The 22,830-nt window shown below is 44.2% G+C and overlaps 1 protein-coding gene across 1 annotated transcript in view; it reads left to right on the forward strand.

Annotated features, from left to right (window-relative positions):
* LOC124616537 (monocarboxylate transporter 12) overlaps window positions 1–22,830 on the forward strand; it is a 678,171-nt gene that overhangs the window by 575,564 nt on the left and 79,777 nt on the right. Inside the window, exon 3 of the mRNA XM_047144854.1 lies at window positions 19,389–19,532. Coding sequence (XP_047000810.1) covers window positions 19,389–19,532 — 144 coding nt within the window. The remainder of the gene's footprint in view (window positions 1–19,388; window positions 19,533–22,830) is intronic.

Genomic DNA, 22,830 nt, shown 5'->3' on the forward strand with positions numbered 1-22,830 from the left:
ACACATAGGGGTTGCCTGCTACGGAGCATGAACGACGAACGGTGTGCTCCGAAACACTTGTACGTGCAACAGGATTGTGCTCTTCCGGCAGAGATGCCACAGCTCACCATCTGTCCTACTTTACAGAGCAGACAAGCCTCCGACTCCACTTTCTGTGAAGAGTCGTGGACGTCCAACCACTTAGAGCCTGCTGGTAGTTTCACTGTCCTTATACCTGTTTCCGTAGATGCTCACGACAGTAGCACGTGAACACTCGACCAGCTTCGCCGTTTTAGAGATACTTGTACACAGGCTCTGCGTAATAATAATCTCCCCGTTGTCAAAGTTGCTTATCTCAGTGGATTTCCCATTTGCAGCCCATACCTACGGTAGGGTGATCTGCCGTCCATATATGCTCCGCTTACGTACGTCTGTTGCTGCGTCACGTGCCCGCAACGCCTCCGGACGGCATCCAACGTCGTGGTGGGCAGTGGTCGTAATATTCTGGCTTATCAATGTACATGGTTCGCACGGGTAGCGCAAATTATGTACGGCGAGAAGATGTGTCTGTCGGAGTGATAATAAACTACATACACAAACCTTCCTCTTGAGTCGTTGTACCTATCAGTGAAAACCGTTCCAAAACTCTTACAGTAGTCCCTGATATTGTCCGTCACACACAGACAGAAAAACATGGCAGGGGACCTCAATTTAACAACATTTATAGACACTGGTCAAGTTTCGCTGCTCCCTGGAGCTGCAGCGGCTGTTTACTTTACTGGTTTTCCAGCCAGATATCGTCATCTCTGTAGCTGACGAGCTCTTAGCTCCTATCACAACCACGAGACGCTACTCCAAACGATAATTAAATATGGCTCAGGTAACAATACATATATTACAACCTCATCATTACAATAATTGTAAATTATATACACAAACTTACCTCATTAAAGAGTCTGTCTGTTAGTGTAAACCGTACCGAAATCCCCAGTTCCTGAGATTGGCATTCACATATAGACAGAAAAAAGCGGCGAAGGACTTCTATTTGTAATATATACACAGTATCCCATTTATCTAGACCACCCCAAATAACTCTTTGTCCAGAATGAAATTAAAAATGTAAAAAGCAAATCTTGTTTAGCTACCAGGGGGCTTTAAGCAGCATTACTTCCTTTCTTGTAACTGTATTCGTTACGAAGATGTGAACAGCAGCACGTCTTTTCTAAATAGCAATGTATGTTCTTTATTCGGAGTTCTACTTGTTCAAAAAAAGCATTACAGCGTTTTATTCATGTAAACATGACGTAAAAAGTACCATAGTACATGCACACGTGCTGAAAATAAGAAAACATTGTTTCATTTAGTATTCTGCTAACTTACATTCTCCGTGTATGAGTAGTGTTTTTGCCTTATCATTGTTGGTGTACTCTGTACTCAAAGAAACCTTCATCTGAAGGCGCTTGACTGAATGACCGGCGTGCCTTTTCCTTGTTGCCATTTGCCTACTGTCAACTCCAGCAATTAGACGATTCACGTTACACCAAGTACTTGCACAGTGTGCTACTACAGGAAAGTTAATTTTCTCTTACTTTTTAATAATGTTATGTTTAGATGACTGGTACGCTGTGACACGTTTCCGAGCAGGTCTTGAGGAGAGGAAGTGGATTACCGAATAAAAACGTGGGTTGCTACTTAAAAAAAGAAGTAATTCTGTAGATATCTCTGTAACGAACAGAGTTGTGTGTGTGTGTGTGTGTGTGTTATATACACTGAGGTGTGGGATACCTCCTAATATCGTGTCGGATCTCCATTTGCCCGGCGTCGTACAACAGACCGACGTGGCATTGACTCAACAAGTCGTTGGGCGTCCCCTGCAGAAGTATTGAGCCATGCTGTCCCTACAGCCGTCCATAATTGCGAAAGAGTTGCCGGTGCAGGATTTTGTGGACAAACTGACCTGTCGATTAAATCCCGTAAATGTTCGATGGAATTCTTGTCGAACAACTGGATGGCTAAATTATTCGCTCGAATTGTCCAGAATGTTCTTCGAACCAATCGCAAATAATTGTGTCATCCATAAAAATGCCACCGTTGTTTGGTAACATGATGTCCATGAATGACTGCAAATGATCTCCAAGCGGCCGAACATAACCATTTACAGTGAATCATCGGTTCAGGTGGACCAAAGGATCTAGTCTATCCCATGTAAACATAGCGCATACCATTATGGAGGCATCACCAGCTTGCACAGTGCCTTGTTGACAACTTGGGTCCATGGCTTCGTGGCGTCTGCGCCACACTCGAACACTACCGCCAGCTCTTACCAACTGAAATTGGGACTCAACTGACCAGGGCACGGTTTTCCAGTCGTCTAGGCTCCAACCGATATGGTCACGAGCCCAGGAGAGGCGCTGCAGGCGATGTCGTGCTGTTAGCAAAGGCACTCGCGTCGTTTGTCTGCCGCCATTGCCCATTAACGCCAAATTTCGCTGCACTTTCGTAACGGATACGTGCCTCGTATCCCCATATTGATTTCTGCAGTTATTTCACGCAGTGCTGCTTGTCTTAAAACTGAGAATTCTACGCAATTGGCGCTGCTCTCGGTTGTTAAGTGAAGGCCACTGTGTCACACCTGGTGAGAGGCAACGCCTGAAATTTTGGATTTTTGGCATACTCTTGGCACTATGTAGCTCGGAATGTTGAAATCTCTAACGGTTTCCGAAATGGAATGTCCCATGAGTCTAGCCCCACCTACTATTACGTGTTCAAAGTCTGTTAATTGCTCGTATGCAGCCATAATCACGTCGGAAACCATTTCACATGAATCAGGTGAGTATACAAATGACAGCTCTGCTAATGCACTGCTCTTTTATACCTTGTGTACTCGATGCTACCGTCATCTGTACATGTGCATGTTGCCATTCCACGACGTTTGTCACCTCATTGACTCTGTCTTGATGCTACGTTATCTGCTCCAGTCTGCGTTATTCTAACGAACCTTGACCAAGTGCAGCAACAGTTGCCCGTACTATGGAACGATATCTCTCATTATGACAGCTGACATCTGTGGCATCGCCTCTATGACAAATCCAGGACCGAATTGTACCTAGAGGAAGTAATAGTAGATATAGGAATTGTTGTCTAAGTATGTCTGTAGGTGTATGACCTTGTGATTATGGTACCGTGTGATTAGGGTCATTCAAGTGTAAAATCTGTACGATATGTGAATAAAATCTCATTTGTATTGGTCTGTCGCTTCATTGTGTTCGTTTCCCATTATGCGCCATTGTACTTATTAATATTGTTTAGCTCTATTCCCTTACAATATCCGTCTGACGTGACGCTGTTTACAAGTTATCGATGAAAACAATGTTGTATGATACTTTAAGGGGGGAAAAAATCACCGCTTCTGACAGTCCCAATGGTAGAAGAAGAAGAAGCAAATGAATTCCGCACACAAAATGTCTCGTATTTATGGTGGAGCGTATGCGTTTGCGTTACTACGCACGAGTGCCGTTTGCTGGGTTGACACTGAGAGCCCGCCATCACACTGCACCTGTAGGCATTAGCTGGGGCGGCGGTGAGGCGCGCGTTAATAGCGTTATTCGCTCGTCGGACACGCAGCAGCGCGGAACAGTCGCTCTGCGTGCAGCCAGCGAGAAGCGACCTGACGCTGTTACCGCGCCGCCCTGTGCCGAGGTCTCGATCAACATTTTCTGTGTGGCCAGGACGCTGCCTGGAGCGCAGTGCGACCAGGATTGGTCAAAAACGCACTAACTTCCGCCGCCAGAGCAGTGTCATTAGCCCCCCCCCCTCCCCCCCCCATAACACCGTACTTTATCTCTGCGAGCTAGGGTTGGGGGTTATCGCTGAAACGACCAGTGTTCAGTTATATTGATATTTTTTTGCAAGGCCAGTTTCATCTGACTTTTAAAACCGCTCAAAATAATCGGTTTCCGAAATAACCGATTTTCGGTTTTTTATTCATACGAGGGTGAGTCAAATTAAAACCTTAAAATTGTAATAACAAATCGAAATTTCAGCCGTTATCGTGTAGGTTGGTAAGCGTGCTACAAACAGCATGCAGAATGGCCTGTAGGTGACAGCATAGTGCAGATGCACACATACCGTCGCAATATAAAGATGGCCGCCCCACTTGCAACTTGCACAAGGGAAAAACAGCGTTCTGGTATTCGGTTTTTGCGTAGTGGAGGTGTGAAACCTATTGAAATTCATCAGCACGGTGATGCATGTTTGTCACAGCAGCAAATCTACGAATGGAGTAGGAGTTCGCAAATGGTGTGATTTCAGTGGGAGATGCTCCTCGCCCAGGTCAGACACAATGAGTTGTGACTCCACAGAACATTGCAGCAGTTGAAGCCATAGTGAAGGAAACCAGCCAAGTGACACTGAGTGACACTGCAGCATGTTTACAGATTAGTCATGGGTCAGCACACCATACTGTGCATGATGTGCTCCAGTTCCACAAAGTGTCTGCAAGATGGGTGCCACGGCAGCTGACTCCTGAAATGAGAGAACGGCGTGTTGATGCTTGTGAAGAACTTCTTCGGCGCTTTGAACGAGAAGGTGACGGCTTCCTTGCAAGAATCGTTACTGGGGACGAAACCTGGATTCACTTCCACCAACCGGAGCGAACAAGGAATGGCGCCATTCCTCATCACCAAAACCAAAGAAGTTTCGAACAGAACCATCTGTAGGGAAGGTTATAATGGCTCTGTCAGCAGATGTCCTTTTGCAACATGACAATGCAAGGCCCCACACTGCCCATACAACAGCTGCAACAACAACAGACCTGCATTTTGAGTGTCTTCCTCATCCACCATACTCACCAGACCTTGCCCCGAGTGATTTCCATATGTTTGGACCACTCAAAGACGCAATGGGAGGAAAGAAGTTCCGTTCTGATGAAGAGGTACGCCACGCGGTGCGTGAGTGGTTGCGCGGACTACCAAAAGAATTTTTTCTGAAGGAATTTATGCACTTTGTAAGCTCTGGAGGACTCTCATTTGACTCACCCTCGTATTATTTCCTGAAATCGAACAAAGATTGAAAAATTTTGACTCCCTCAGTTTCAAGATACGTGGAATCAAAATATTAAGTTACATATGCAAATAACATTGGGCAAAGGCTACAACGCAGTCTCATTTCCTTCTCAACCAATTCCTCATTTTCATGTTGAGGGACATGAAAGGGAAGCAGTGGTTGCAAAGAGAGTGAGACAGGGTTTTACCCATCACCGATGTTATTCATTATGTACACTGAACAAGCAATAAAGGAAACCAAAGAAAAATTTGGAATAAGAATTAAAGTTCAGAGAGGAGAAATAAAAACTTTGAGATTTTCCGATGGCATTGTAATTCTGTCAGAGGCAGACTTGGAAGAGCAGTTGAACGGAATGGACAGTGATTTGAATGGAGAATGTAAAATGAACTCCAACAAAAGCGAAGCAAGGATAATGGAATGTAGTCGAGTTAAATCAGATGGTGCTCCGGGAATCAGATTAGGAAACAAGACACTTAGGGTGTAGATGAGTTTTGGTGTTTGGGTAGCAAAATAACTGTGATGGCCGAAGTAGAGAGGACATAAAATGTAGACCGGCAATAACAAGAAAAGCAATTCTACAAAAGAGAAATTTATTCACATGGAATACAGATTTAAGTCTTAGGAAGTCTTTTCTGAAGGTATTTGTCTGGAGTGTAACCATGTATGGAAGTGAAACATGGATGATAAACAGTTTAGACAAAAAGAGAATAGAAGCTTTCGAAATGTGGTGCTACAGAAAAGTGTTGAAGATTAGATGGGTCGATTACGTAACTAATGAGAAAGTAGTGAACAGAATTGGGGAGACAAGAAATCTGTGGCACAACTCGACCAAGAGAAGGGTCAAATAGCTATGAGCACTATGGGACTTAACATCTGAGGTCATCAGTCCCCTAGACTTAAAACTACTTAAACGTTACTAACCTAAGGACATCACACACTTTTCGTACCATACAGAAATTCTCTGTAGATCATACTAGACCGTAAATTACAGCGTCAGCTGCAAACAATCTAAGGAGGCTGCTCAGATTATCACCTAGATCACTTATGTAAATCAGGAACAGCAGAGGGCCGATGACATTACGTTGCGGAACGCCAGATATCACTTCTGTTCTACTCGATGATTTACCGTCTATCGCTACGAACTGTGACCTCTCTGAGAGGAAATCACGAATCCAGTTACACAACTGAGACGATACTCCATATGCACGCAATCTGATTAACAGTCGCTTGTGAGACTCTCTAATCGTCAAAGCACTAAGAAGTTGAACCGTTCAAGTACAGTGGTTGAGAATTTATTTAGACTGCGCGCGATATTGACAGAACGTAAAATACGGGCAAAGCAGAAAATTATTTGAGGCGTCGACGCGGTTCCTTTCGCGCAAAGCAAGGACCACCAACTGTTATTCTTCTCAACTTGTTGCTGATTTACAGTTATTAGTAACTGCCAGACGTTATGACAAATTTTGTCAGACGACAAACATCTCGTATTCAAGAAACGACCGCAGAAAGCTGTTCTAAGACCCAAACATAAATAGGCTAGACTGGAGTTTGCTGGAAAACATGGACTTTGGAATGGGATGAAGAGATCTTCCGTGACAAGAAAAAATTTAATTTAGATGGGCCGGATGGATTTCAGTGTTAGTGGCGTGATCTGAGAACAGAGCATCGGGTGAGCATCAGCAGAAACGTTGGTGGAAGAGATGTTAGGATCTAGTCAGCCTTCTGTACCAAAGGTAACTCACGTTTTGCTTGGCTGAACACTACAATGAACTCTAACCTGTACACTGAAATGCTGGAGACGGAATTGATCAGAACGTATGAGGACCAAGGGAACTAAAGTAAAACGGTTCAACGAGATAATGCATCTGTGCATGTTTCTGATACAGCCAAAAGTGGTTTGAAGATAAAAATGCCGATATCTTGCCGTGGCCTTCGCGTATCCCGGACATGAACAGCTAGGGAAACCGGTGGGGAATACCTGCAAGGCGTGTTCATCACAATGGACGGCAATTTGAGGCGTTATATGAGCTGAAAAGTGCAATATCGGAACAGACAGTGAGTGCCTTTATGCCAGTTTTCACACAGGAAATGCAAACGCCTTATTTTGTTACTCGTGTTATGAAAGAAAGTATGTAATTAGGTCATGATTGTGTATGTCTTATACGATTCTACTACTTTCACAATAAATTGGATACATTATGCTACAGACATCGTACTATTACTTTCGCAGGAACCTACCTTTACACTGATTTCCACTACTGCAGCGGTTTGCAGATTAGGCATGCGGTAAACGGCACCTAACGTCCATCATAAAGATTAACAATCATCATAGTTACTTCTCGAGCTACCTCCAGAAGATAAGCGTCGATGACTTGCTAACTTGTTCGTGGGACTTAAATCATCTTTTCCTTCCGTGTGTGCGGTATCGCAAGCAGAAAGCCATTTTAGGCAAGCGACTAAACAATTTTAAACACAGTCCGCAGCTCGTGGTCGTGCGGTAGCGTTCTCGCTTCCCGCGCCCGGGTTCCCGGGTTCGATTCCCGGCGGGGTCAGGGATTTTTTCTGCCTCGTGATGACTGGGTGTTGTGTGATGTCCTTAGGTTAGTTAGGTTTAAGTAGTTCTAAGTTCTAGGGGACTGATGACCATAGATGTTAAGTCCCATAGTGCTCAGAGCCATTTGAACCATTTGAATTTTAAACGCAAATATCTTGTAGTACCACCACTATACTTGCATTAGAATATACAAAAATTTGTAGCATCACGGTGGCCTTTTTTAAGAGGTTGGGTTGTTTGGGGGAGGAGACCAAACAGCGAGAGTCATCGGTCTCATCGGATTAGGGACGGACGGGGAAGGAAGTCAGCCGTGCCCTTTCAAAGGACCCATCCCCGCATTTGCATGGAGCGATTTAGGGAAATCACAGAAAACGTAAATCAGGATGGCCGGACGCGGGACTGAACCGTCGTCCTCCCGAATGCGAGTCCAGTGTGCTTACCGCTGCGCCACCCCGCTCTGTGTCCTTTTTTAAGGGACTGCAGTCTGCACGTACAACTGGGAGCGTATTCCCATGGAGGGAGAGCTTCTATATCTTCCTATGGACTGTTTGTCATGCATAACTAAGTATTTACGTTATGGAAGCAATAACGTAGAGAGTATTTAAGGAGAACACGCTACGATAAACTGAATTTGAACCCACATGACCACGGTCGCAATTGTAAAGTTATATACTGTAGATGGCGACGGGTATACTTCCACGTTCCAGACAGCATGTATAGTGTGTTGTCGAGTGGTAATGTGGTGTAAGTTGATAAGCTTAAAAACTGCTTTTGGAAACAGAGGATATTTTGACAATCGTAACTGACACACGTTACGTATTTCATGTACCTAGAACGATTCATAACGCGTACAGGAATATAATATGTTTGCTTAGCTGGTGTAGATACAAGCTACCTGAGCCTTTTTCTGAAAACGAGATGTATTTTCTGCTCTTCGAAAGTATTTTGATTGTTCAGCTGGTGAAGAACTACGGTGAAAATTACACTTCCGATTCTTCCGATTCACAATTGGTGCACAGTTTTCAATTACAGGGAACTCAGATTACGTTATCTGCCGACTCACAATACTGAGGAGCAAAATAAATCAAACAATTAAAAAAAGATAAATAAAATGCCTGCTCGAAGAATGGTGTTGGCATAATCTAAAAATATACATTAGACCATATCGAGAGCTGCCAGTTCTAGCGGATTGTAGTTTTTGTTACAGTTACATTTATTCAAAAAAAAAAATACGCGTTATACAGTAGAATTAAATTTTCGCTGGGTCAACCACCAACTCACAAGTGTACCAAAGCAACTTTTTCGATAAAAGCTGATACAGCTTTACACTTGAAATCAGCGAGAATAAATAATTGTGTTGCAGCCGAACTTTGATTTAAAATCGACGGAGTTATCAGCTTACAGCCTCTTCTTTGGTAAACTTAAGATAGGTAAACTGATGTCATTTTCTATAACATGCGTTTTTTTAATACGTTCTGAATACGTTATGACATAGTCTATGACACTGAGTCATTGACACGAATGTCCAATTGATGAAAAATTTTAAAAGAATGAAGCCGTTCCTTCCGCTGAAGCTCTTCTAATTAAATCTTTATTGGATCCTAGTTCTTCAAACTGCTCAACGGAAGGCTATGATTCATGATATCTTCTCTCATTTTAACGTTAGACAGCCGTGCCAATAAACAGAAGTCAAGTAACTGTTTGATGGATTGCTGCGATAACTTTTCGGATGCGAAGCGCAATATAATGCGCCCACTAGCATTAAATGTGGATTATCGAAAATCCTTTCGAGATAAGGTTAGGAAATCTCATGGGCACAACAGTTACGACACATATTTTTAGCTTTATCAGCGTTATGTTTGTCATCACCTCCAGGTGTTTATTCAACACAATTACGACGAGTGTGTAAAGTGTTTTGAAACGAGAAGACCTCTGTGTGGAGCTAATCTGTCCCATTTTCTCATAGTCTTAACCTTTGATACGTCTACCAATTTATTTAGCATTTCAGAAAATTCATGGACTGCTTGATCTGTGACCCCGTGCCTGAAGACGTACATATTTTACACGAGCAGGCATTCCGAAACAATAGGCAATTATTTTCTTCTCAAGTAGTACATTTAAATAAATACCATTGTAAGATGCTGATCTGTTATCATTGTCTTCATTTCAGACAACAACATCGGATTTATCTTCACTTATTATTTTTACGTATCCCTTTTTTCTTTTGTTCATCGAAGTCAGAGTTACAGGTCTTACTTCAAATAGTTTGTCTTTTTTTCGAACCTGGTTGCACTGGTCTTACGTTTCAGATATTTTCGCAAGCTATTGATTCATGTCTTACGTCTATGTAAAACGAGAAAGAAAACATCTTTAGTTAACAGAAACGTAAGAAAACATAGCGACGTAAATAATATGCAAGCAATGCTAAATAGTTTTGTCTGATGGGCAACGAACAGTATTGTGTTCATATTGGAAGAAAGCAAACATTTACTTACGTATTCTGTTAACTTAATCACTACACATGGAATATACACTCCTGGAAATGGAAAAAAGAACACATTGACACCGGTGTGTCAGACCCACCATACTTGCTCCTGACACTGCGAGAGGGCTGTACAAGCAATGATCACACGCACGGCACAGCGGACACACCAGGAACCGCGGTGTTGGCCGTCGAATGGCGCTAGCTGCGCAGCATTTGTGCACCGCCGCCGTCAGTGTCAGCCAGTTTGCCGTGGCATACGGAGCTCCATCGCAGTATTTAACACTGGTAGCATGCCGCGACAGCGTGGACGTGAACCGTATGTGCAGTTGACGGACTTTGAGCGAGGGCGTATAGTGGGCATGCGGGAGGCCGGGTGGACGTACCGCCGAATTGCTCAACACGTGGGGCGTGAGGTCTCCACAGTACATCGATGTTGTCGCCAGTGGTCGGCGGAAGGTGCACGTGCCCGTCGACCTGGGACCGGACCGCAGCGACGCACGGATGCACGCCAAGACCGTAGGATCCTACGCAGTGCCGTAGGGGACCGCACCGCCACTTCCCAGCAAATTAGGGACACTGTTGCTTCTGGGGTATCGGCGAGGACCATTCGCAACCGTCTCCATGAAGCTGGGCTACGGTCCCGCACACCGTTAGGCCGTCTTCCGCTCACGCCCCAACATCGTGCAGCCCGCCTCCAGTGGTGTCGCGACAGGCGTGAATGGAGGGACGAATGGAGACGTGTCGTCTTCAGCGATGAGAGTCGCTTCTGCCTTGGTGCCAATGATGGTCGTATGCGTGTTTGGCGCCGTGCAGGTGAGCGCCACAATCAGGACTGCATACGACCGAGGCACACAGGGCCAACACCCGGCATCATGGTGTGGGGAGCGATCTCCTACACTGGCCGTACACCACTGGTGATCGTCGAGGGGACACTGAATAGTGCACGGTACATCCAAACCGTCATCGAACCCATCGTTCTACCATTCCTAGACCGGCAAGGGAACTTGCTGTTCCAACAGGACAATGCACGTCCGCATGTATCCCGTGCCACCCAACGTGCTCTAGAAGGTGTAAGTCAACTACCCTGGCCAGCAAGATCTCCGGATCTGTCCCCCATTGAGCATGTTTGGGACTGGATGAAGCGTCGTCTCACGCGGTCTGCACGTCCAGCACGAACGCTGGTCCAACTGAGGCGCCAGGTGGAAATGGCATGGCAAGCCGTTCCACAGGACTACATCCAGCATCTCTACGATCGTCTCCATGGGAGAATAGCAGCCTGCATTGCTGCGAAAGATGGATATACACTGTACTAGTGCCGACATTGTGCATGCTCTGTTGCCTGTGTCTATGTGCCTGTGGTTCTGTCAGTGTGATCATGTGATGTATCTGACCCCAGGAATGTGTCAATAAAGTTTCCCCTTCCTGGGACAATGAATTCACGGTGTTCTTATTTCAATTTCCAGGAGTGTACGTGAGATGTTACACTGCGCATGTCAAAGATCTGCTACACAGCTACCACACTTGGCTCGTAGATTTTATTGTTGGGATAACATTGTACCAGCAGCAAAATAAAAGAGGTCCTCGAACAACTCGCTTAGTTTTCCTTGGTTGTGAAGCTGCTTCACAGTGTTCCGATCGAGTCAGGTGGCGAAGCACTTGAGTTACTGGCTTCTTGCTGGGAACGAAATGAGTTCGAATCCCGCTCGGCCTTTGTGACTTATTCTTGCCGCGGTCTCCTAAATTGCTGAAGGGTAGCTCCAAAGCTCAAGGTTTCTTTCTTTCACTGTCCCCGTTTTAGTAAGTTCACCATTTCTAATGACAGAAGTCAAGATTGAAAATGAGAGAAGCAATTTGTGTTTGGCGAAAAAACGGAGTTACAGAAACCAAAAATCAGTCGTTTTACGAAACAGTCATATCAATGCATGTGCTGAGAATGTATTTCATACATTCAAAATGTGAGATAATTGCGTTGCACTGAAAAGGTAGTGTAGTTACATGAGTGTAATTTCAGGTCGGCTAGGAGAGGAACATATACACGCTCTTTTATCAAGCTCCAGTGAACGGAATCCAGCGGTGGCAACGAAAACACACAGCGAGCACGCTCCGCACCAGTGAAAATAGCCATTCTCACAAGTTATTCAGTAATTTCCTCTGTCTATCTAAAATGAGAAATAAAAAAAAATCTGATCTTAAAAACTTAGTTTAAAACAAAGAGTTATTTCCAACCTTCAACTTGCTCAACGTCTGGAAAAGCGCACTCAATCAACTATCCGTAGAGAATTGTTTGTCATCACTATAACTAACGAATACTGAAGCTCTTGTTTCAATCCACGTTTGTTAAACAAATTTTGTTTGACAATTCTGCCTTCTTCAAAACCCAAAACGCGCATCCAAAAAAAAAAAAAAAGTAAGTTCAAATGTGTGTGAAATCTTATGGGACTTAACTGCTAAGGTCATCAGTCCCTAAGCTTACACACTACTTAAACCTAAATTATCCTAAGGACAAACACACACACCCATGCCCGAGGGAGGACTCGAACCTCCGCCGGGACTAGCCGCAAAACGCGCATCCCTCTTAAATGGTTCAAATGGCTCTGAGCGCTATGGGACTTAACTTCTGAGGTCATCAGTCCCCTAGAACATAGAACTACTTAAACCTAACTAACCTAAAGACATCAAACACATCCATGCCCGAGGCAGGATTCGAACCTGCGACCGTAGCGGTCGCGCGGTTCCAGACTGTAGTGCCCAAAACCGCTCGGCCACCACGACCGGCTCATTCCCTTTAACTACCCAATTGGAGAGAACCAGTTTGTGTTTTCGAAACGAGATAGTTACAGAAAGCAAATCAGTTATTTTACGAAACAGTCATAAGAGTTCATGAACTGAGAATAAATTTCATACATGCAAAATATGAGATACTTGCACTGCCCGGTGAAAGTAGTGTTGTCACATGAGTGTAATTTCTTGGTGGCAACCAGTCATTTGTTTTAGTGTTTCACTGCGGTTGCCTGAATGGCAATTTGCAAGGGTTTGTGTACGCACGGATATAATACATAACGCTGTTGCTGTCACATAGATACGTCCAGTTTCTTTATAATTGTGGTGGGATTTAGACAGAGAGGGACTCAAATGCTTACTAGGCAACGATTTTAGGTGATGACCATAGGCCAACGTAAACCTTCACAAAATACGCTTTACTGGGGCCATAACGGAAATAGGTCTTGCATCTATGAAGCAAATATTTTATGTTTGTGACTAGCGTGCTCTCTCTGTTTACAGACATCTCATGGAAACTGTGGCCACACAAATGTCGCACATTGTTTGTCGTTCTTTTAGCTTATTATATGTTACCTTTTCCACCTTCTAGCTCTGTACATCTTCACAATTGTTTCCCACTATGGACAGTCTTTGCTGCAAATACAGTAATGTCATGTGTTTCGTTGTGTACTATCCAGCTCTTTTCCAATCAGTTTCACAGGTAGCTCATAATACTTTGGCTAACTTATCTCCTTTTTAGAAATCAAGAAATCGCGGTGAAACAGTGATATTTGAACCCGAGATATTTGATTCGGATCCCTACGTCGAAAAGAATATCCGCCTATGTAATACGGCTAGTATGTGTAGGAGTTACAGCAACGTAAAGTAGTTGGTTAGGAAAATGTGCAGTATTTTCCGAGATGCAGTACCAATCTTCTTCACAGTGTCTCATAGAGATGGGCCGTCGCAATACAGATAGGGGAATTAAGTCTTATAGCTGGACGTTGTTTTCCCATACGGTGCTGTATAACAGCACTAACAGCACAAGCAGTACCAAGATGAACAGTTGATCCGAGTGAGAAGAATAGTTTACTGTCACATGCAATGTGACGTCGCTAGACAAAGAAGTCGCCGAATCAGTTGAAGAATTTCATGTCCTGACTGGCTTACCTTATAAAACACGATAAAAAGCGTGTGAATCACGTAAAAGATCCAAGTTGCTGACAAGAATAATACACAGAAGAAAGACAAAGAAAACTGAGAACGATCAGTTTGGGAAGGTAAAAGAGAAGCAGTTCTGTGACATTACGCATGATGATGGGAGCAAGACTTAGGAAAAATTAGGAAACATTCATAGGATTTGTCGACCTAAAAAGAATGTTCGACAATGTGAAATTGTGCAAGATGATCGAAATCTTGAGAAAAATAGGAGTAAGCTACAGGGAAAGAAGGTCAAAAACCTGTGCGCGATAAGGACAAACTATACGTAAGTACATTCAGATCTACTCAATCTTACTATAGCCCTGTAAATCTGAATAAGTACAAAAGTGGTCCCCGTCCAAAAATCCATAAAGCGTGTGAATTAAATTTCTTACCCCGTATTGGTGTCATCTTGTATAACGCGTTGTTCTGCTCTCAGCACTACTAAACTAACTACAATTGCAAAAGTCAAAATACAGGGTACACTACGTGATCAAATTTATCCGGACACGTGGCTGAAAATGACTTACAAGTTCGTGGCGCCATCCATTGGTAATGATGGAATTCAATATGGTGTTGACCCACACTTAGTCTTAATGACAGCGTCCGTTCTTGCACGCATGCGTTCAATCGGGTGCTGAAAGATTTCTTGGGGAATGGCAGCCCATTCTTCACGGAGTGCTGCACAGAGCAGAGGTATCGATGTCGGTCGGTGAGGCCTGGCACGAAGTCGGCGTTCCAAAACATCCCAAAGATGTTCTGTTGGATTCAGGCCAGGGCTCTGTGCAGGCCAGTTCATTACAGGGATGTTATTGTCGTGTAACCACTCCGCCACAGGCTGGGCGTTATGAGCAGGTGCTCGATCGTGTTGAAAGATGCAGTCGCCATCCCCGAATTGCTCTTCAACAGTGGGGAGCAAGAAGGTGCTTAAAACATCAATGTAGGCCTGTGTTGTGATAATACCACGAAAAACAAAGAGGGGTGCAATCCTCCTCCATGAAAAACCCGACCACACCATAACACCACTGCTTTCGAGCCTTCGAATTTTACTGTTGGCACTACACAAGCTGCCATACGTTCACCGGGCATTCGCCATACTCTCACCCTGCCATCGGATCGCCACACAACGTTTTTCCGCTGTTCAATCGTCCACTGCTTACGCCCCTTACACCAAGCGAGGCGTCGTTTGGCATTTATTGGCGTGATGTGTGGCTTATGAGCAGCCGCTCGACCATGAAATCCAAGTTTTCTCATCTCTCGCATAACTGTCATAGTACTTGCAGTGGATCCTGATGCAGTTTGGAATTCCTGTGAGACGGTCTGGGTAGATGTCTGTCTACTACACATTACCAACCTCTTCAACTGTCGCCGGTCTCTGTCAGTCAACAGACGAGGTCGGCCTTAACGCTTTTGTGCTGCACGTGTCCTTTCACGTTTCCACTTCACTATCACATCGGAAACAGTGGATGGCTCTCTCAGGATGTCTAATGACTACTGAGGCAGCTGATATGGGGTACCTGACAGAAGGTGGCAGCACAATGCACCTAATACGAAAAACGTATGTTTTTGGAGGTGTCCGGATACTTTTCATCACATAGTGTATATCTTTCCGTGCGAGCTCTGACTTCCCTTACTTTATTGGGATGATCGTTTCTCGCTATGTAGGTCGGCATCAACAAAAGATTTTCGCATTCGGGGGAGAAGCTTGCTGAATGAAATTTCGTGAGAAGATTCCGCCGTAACGAAAAACGCCTTTGTTTTAATGATGTCCATTGGTTTATTTGACAGTGACATCACGGAAACGGAGCAGAAGCTACAGTTTTTCAGAAGCAAACGGATGTATGGTAATATGGTTGGCATTTTATCATGACCCGTTGTGTTGTCGTGAAGGAACTTCGCTTTCGGGGGTCCATGTATCCATTTTCCGCTAGTGGCGGGCATGTCCTGTTTGCCAGCTCGAACTTTTTTTTTCCATCAGTCTTCTGACTGGTTTGATGCGGTCCGCCACGAATTCCTTTCCTGTGCTAACCTCTTCATCTCGGAGTAGCACTTTCAACCTACGTACTCAATTATCTGCTGGATGTATTCCAATCTGTCTTCCTCTACAGTTTTTGCCTTCTACGGCTCCCTCTAGTATCATGGAAGTCATTCCCTCATGTCTTAACAGATGTCCTATCATTCTGTCCCTTCTCCTTATCAGTGTTTTCCACATATTCCTTTCCTCTCCGATTCTGCACAGAACCTCCTCGTTCCTTACCTTATCAGTCCACTTAATTTTCAACATTCGTCTGTAGCACCACATCTCAAATGTTTCTATTCTCTTCTGTTCCGATTTTCCCACAGTCCACGTTTCACTACCATACAATACTGTACTCCAGATGTACACTCTCAGAAATTCCTTCCTCAAATTTAGGCCGATATTTAATATTAGTAGACTTCTCTTGGCCAGGAATACCCTTTTTGCTTTGCTAGTCTGATTTTGATGTCCTCCTTGCTTGTCCATCATTCGTTATTTTACTGCCCAGATAGCAGAATTCCTTAACTTCATCTACTTCTTGAACATCGACCCTGATATTTTCTCGTTGTTCTTATTTCCACTACTTCTCATTACCTTCGTCTTTCTTCGATTTACTCTCACTCCATACTCCATACTCATTAGACTGTTCATTTCATTCAGCTGATCATGTAATTCTTCTTTACTTTCACTCTGGATAGCAATGTTATCAGCTCTATTCTATGAGTATTCAAAGAACTGTGACTGAAGCCCGAACAACAGGAACTTACATGCATTGAGAATAGAAAATAATGCATTGAGAATGGCTAGCTACTAACCGAAATCTGGATTTGCGTAATAAAATCTAACAAAGGACGACTGATTGCGGCACTCTATAATTTATAAGTCACATAAGAGTCGCTCAGTGCACCCACTTTCCGAATGGAAGGTAACCTGACATAAAATTGAGATAATCATATTGTACTCTGCAGTCCTAAAGTGTTTATTCCTGATCTCGCCAGGAACACGGCAGTCTCTGTTTTTGGGAATCGTACTTTCTTATTCGAAATCAAAAAGCATCCCAACCTAGTATCGATTACCTGGGCTACGCTACAGATAAGAGGTACAATATCATATTTGTTCATTTAAAACGAAGAAAAACATCCAAGCACGACTATATAGATGCGGACTAGACTTAAAAGCATTAATGGTGTACTCATTTTGTGCCAACCGCTCCCACCCTCCCCCCTCAGTTTTGCCTACACCACCTCATTTTTTGTTCAATGCTCATCACTACTTAGCCTATTTAATCGTTTATGGAAATCAACATGATTCTACTATGAAGTAAAAGGTATCCTCTGTAGTAACATTTTTGTGTGATATAATTCAAAACATAGAAAACACACAGTCCCTAAACTCTTTGCTGGTAACAATAGCGCGATTCCTTTTTAATTGTTTCATTGCTGAGCAATACAAAGCCATAACAATCTTTCGGTGCGTTGCCTGACTTGGCATAACGAGATGGAAAGAAGAAACAAACATCTCTGTGCCAGGAAGAGGTAAGAGGTAGGTCTTATGAGACTGTTGCTCAGCACTGGCCAACCCAAATCTCTTCATGATTTCCTTTAAGACATCTCCGCCACACTCCCATTTTAGTGCCTTCCAATCCTTTTCCTTCTCCTTTTTCTTCTTCTTGTTCTTCCCCCTCCTACTTCGTTCTCCCTCTTCTTCTTTCTTTTGCGTTTCCTTGGTTCTGTTCGCTCGTCACAGAACTGCGCCGACACAGAAACGGCGGCCAGCCTGACATACCTTGGTTATGCTCTTAGCCATATGGCAGTGTTGACTAGTGGACCAAGGGCCGTAGGTTCAGACCCCCAGTTGTAAAGGCTGTATTACTTCGCACGCGGTGACACCCTTGCTTCACAAAGTGGTGTTGTGTCGTAAGTGCACATGTTTAGTGTAGATGACTAATGGGTGTGTATACCCGCCAGGTTAGCCGAGAGCACTAACGCGCTACTTCCTGGACTCGGGTTGGCGCGCCGACCCCGGATCGATTAATGACGGGGGCCGGGGTGTCGGACAGACTCAATGTGGTTTTTAGGCGGTTTTCCACATCCCGCTAGGTGAATACCGGGCTGGTCCCCACATCCCGCCTCAGTTACACGACACGCAGACATTTATAACACTTCCGCACTATTTCATGGTTTACACTGGACGCAGACAGCTGGGGTACATTGATTCCGTCCTGGGGGTATGGGGTAGAGGCAGGAAGGGCATCCGGCCACCCCTTTCCATTAACCTTGCCAATTCCGTTGTAACCACGCCGACCCTGCGACCATTGCGGGACAAAGGCGCAAGTGAAAGAAGAAGAAGATTAATGGGTGTGTATATAGTGCAGTGCCACATTTTTTATGGCAATGAGGAAAGTAAAAATACGAAATCTGATGCCAGTCTACTCCTATCGAACAGAACGAAGGGAACTGTCATGTTTACTGTCTGCATCTGATGGGCACACCAACAGCAACAGTGCCACACGGAATCTGACAGATGGATCACCATCAGCAGAAACAGCTGTAAGGAGCACTGTATGAAGTAGTAAGAACAATGTAGTACTTAAGACCAAGTGGGCTGCTGTTGATCTCGGTTCATTTCAGCCGAAACCCACTGAGCTGTAAGAGGTGAAGATGAGTCCCCAATTTGGAATAGTTGGGTCAGAAGGCCTAGTCTTACATGCACACTCTCAGACGTCTTTGGTAGAAAATCGGCCCCGTCGTCGAACAGATGTAGCGCCTCTGGTGGCGCCGTCTATGAAATGCATGGTGCCCTCGGTACGTGTTACGTCGTTATTGGTTCTGAAGAACAGCCCAAATCTCGGTGACCAGATGAGATGCTACAGAGCGTATCAGTCTCTGTGAGAACATAATTGTGCCGGCCAGTGTGGCTGAGCGGCTCTAGGCGCTTCAGTCTGGAACCGCGTGACCGCTACGGTCGCAGGTTCGAATCGTGCCTCGGGAATGGATGTGTGTAATGTCCTTAGGTTAGTTAGGTTTAAGTAGTTCTAAGTTATAGGGGACTGATGACCTCAGATGTTAAGTCCCATAGTGCTCAGAGCCATTTTAGCCATTTGAACATAATTGTGTATTATTTATGTTCAAGCACGTGTTTGGATTACATAAAAGTCACATGATTAACAAATAAACTTAAGAATTTGTTGGCTTCTTGTGTAGGCTATTCGTAGTGCCACGTATTTTCCTTTTAGACTGGACAGCTGACGCCTTGTCCTACAAAGGTGAGACCGCTTACTCTCTAGATGAAGTGCCTTTGCTGTATGTGACTTGGTTTTTCGCCTGCAGGTCCCATCTCGAGCTCGTTCGTGAACAAGTACGGATGCCGGCCGGTGACGATCGCAGGCGCCATCTTGGCGAGCGTCAGCCTCGCCGTCAGCGTGTTCGCGCGCAACGTGCTCACGCTCTACTTCACCATCGGGATCGGCACCGGTGAGTAACCCAGCAGTCTGCAGCTAAGCTGCAGACGCTTTTCAACAACCTCTAGCTATTACTGCTACACTACACGTACACATAGTATACACGTATACAGGGTGCTCCAGTGATCGTGACCGGGCCCAATATCTCACGAAATAAGCGTCAAACGAAAAAACTACAAAGAACGAAACTTGTCTACTTTCAAGGAGGAAACCAGATGGCGCCATGGTTGGCACGTTAGATGGCGCTGCCATTCGTCAAACGGATATCAACTGCTTTTTTTTTTTAATACGAACCCCCGTACTTATTATATATTCGTGTAGTACGTAATGAAATATGAATGTTTTAGTTGGACCACTTTTTTCGCTTTGTGACAGATGGCGCTGTAATAGTCACAAACATATGGCTCATAAATTTAGACCAACAGTTGGTAACAGGTAGGTTTTTTAAATTAAAATACAAAACTTAGGTACGTTTGAACATTTTATTTCGGTTGTTCCAATGTGATACACGTACCTTTGTCAACTTATCATTTCTGAGGACGCATGCTGTTACAGCGTGATTACCTGTATATACCACATTAATGGAATAAATGCTCAAAATGATGTCCGTCAACCTCAATGCATTTGGCAATACGTGTAACGACATTCCTCTAAATAGTGCGTAGTTCGCCTTCCGTAATGATCTCACATGCATTGACAATGCGCTGACGCATGTTGTCAGGCGTTGTAGGACGATCACGATAGCAAATATCCTTCAACTTTCCCCACAGAAAGAAATCCGGGGACATCAGATCCGGTGAACGTGCGGCTTCGACGACCAATTCACCTGTCATGAAATATGCTATTCAATACCGCTTCAACCGCACGCGATCTATGTGCCGGACATCCATCATGTTGGAAGTACATCACCATTCTGTAATGCAGTGAAACATCTTGTAGTAACATCGGTAGACCATTACGTAGGAAATCAGCGTACATTGTACATTTAGACTGCCATCGATGAAATGGGGGCCAATTATCCTTCCTCCCATAATGCCGCACCATACATTAACCCTCCAAAGTCGCTGATATTCCACTTGTCGCAGCCAATCGATGAAATGGGGGCCAATTATCCTTCCTCCCATAATGCCGCACCATACATTAACCCTCCAAAGCCGCTGATATTCCACTTGTCGCAGCCATCATGATTTTCCGTTGACCAATAGTGTATATTATGCCGGTTTACGTTATCTCTGTTGGTGAATGACGCTTCGACGCTAAATAGAACGCGTGCAAAAAATCTGTCATCGTCCCGTAATTTCTCATGTGCCCAGTGGCAGAACTGTACACGACGTTCAAAGTCATCGCCATGGATTTCCTGGTGCGTAGAAATATGGTACGGATGCAATCGATGTTGATGTGACATTCTCAACACCGATGTTTTTGAAATTACTGATTCGCGCAATTTGTCTGCTACTGATGTGCGGATTAGCCGCGACAGCAGCTAAAACACCTACTTGGACATCATCATTTGTTGCATGTCGTGGTTGACGTTTCACATGTGGCTGAACACTTCCTGTCTCCTTAAATAACGTAATTATCCGGCGAACGGTGCGGACACTTGGATGATGTCCAGGATACCGAGGAGCATACATAGCACAGGCCCGTTGGGCATGTTGATCACAATAGCCATACACCAACACGATATCAACCTTTTCCCCAATTGGTAAACGGTCCATTTCAACACGGGTAATGTATCACGAAGCAAATTCCGTCCGCTGTGGCGGAATGTTACGTGATACTACTTACTCATACGTTTGTGACTGTTACAGCGCCATCTATCACAAAGCGAAAAAACTGGTCCAACTAAAACATTCATATTTCTTTACGTACTACACGAATATGTAATAAAAAATGGGGGTCCCTATTAAAAAAGAAAAAACGCAGTTGATATCCGTTTGACCTATGGCAGCGCCATCTAGCGGGCCAACCATAGCGCCATCTGGTTACCCCATTCAAGCTAGACGAGTTTCGTTCTTTGTAGTTTTTTCGTTTGATGCTTATTTCGTGAGACATTTGGCCCGGTCACTATCAATGGACCACCCTGTATACTGTATACACAATCGGTTAAACCCTAACCCTTTCGTAACCGAATTAATTAAAATTTTGAAAATTACTATAAAATTGGTTTTCTGCTTTTGGAGTGGCCACCGAGTGAGGCCATGTTGCTAAATTTCGATTGTTGTTTGTAGTTATATAATTATTTTATGTGGGACATATACGTCACGCTAGAACAGTGGTTGCCAACCTGGTGGTACTTACACCCTGAGTGGTAAAATTAAATTTTCTAAGCAGTAAAAAGAAAGGCACTAGTGTTTGGGTCTCGAAACTCAACTACTTTCGAAATATCATTATTATTATCCCACTACTTCGTAAAACCGCTTTACTGATTACGTAAGTTACCAATAATTACATTTTTTATTTCAAATTCTAGCATTAAGCTTGAGACAATGTGGTGGAGCTTACAACATGTGAAACGAATGTATGAACATCTTCTTTGTTCCTCCCATACTCCACCTACTGTACATACACGAGAGTGAGTCAAATGAAAACCTTAAATATTTTTTTAAATATTATTCATTGTGAAGAAGTGGTACAAAGCTGTATCACTTTTCAACATAATCTCCCCTACGCTCAATGCAAGTCCTCCAGCGCTTATAAAGTGCATAAATTCCTTTAGAAAAAATTCTTTTGGTAGTCCGCGCAACCACTCATCCACCGCGTGGCGTACCTCTTCGTCAGAACGGAACTTCTTTCCTCCTATTGCGTCTTTGAGTTGTCCAAACATATGGAAATGATTTGGGGCAAGGTCTGGGTTGCTCGCTCTCTTCGTTTCCAGTCGGTGGAAGTGAACCCAGGTTTCGTCCCCAGTAACGATTCTTGCAAGGAAACTATCAACTTCTCGTTCAAAGCGCCGAAGAAGTTCTACATAGGCATCAGCTCGCCGTTCTCTCATTTCAGGAGTCAGCTGCCGTGGCACCAATCTTGCAGACACTTTGTGCAACTGGAGCACATCAAGTACAATGTGGTGTGCTGACCCATGACTAATCTGTAAACATGCTGCAATGTCATTGAGTGTCACTCGGCGGTTTTCCATCACTATGGCTTCAACTGCTGCAATGTTCTGTGGAGTCACAACTCGTTGTGTCCGATCTGGACGAGGAGCATCTTCCACTGAAATCACACTATTTGCGAACTTCCTTCTCCATTCGTAGACTTGCTGCTGTGACAAACATGCATCACCGTACTGAACTTTCATTCGTGGATGAATT

The sequence above is a fragment of the Schistocerca americana genome, chromosome 5, assembly GCF_021461395.2.
Source record: "Schistocerca americana isolate TAMUIC-IGC-003095 chromosome 5, iqSchAmer2.1, whole genome shotgun sequence".
Taxonomy (NCBI): Eukaryota; Metazoa; Arthropoda; class Insecta; order Orthoptera; family Acrididae; genus Schistocerca; species Schistocerca americana.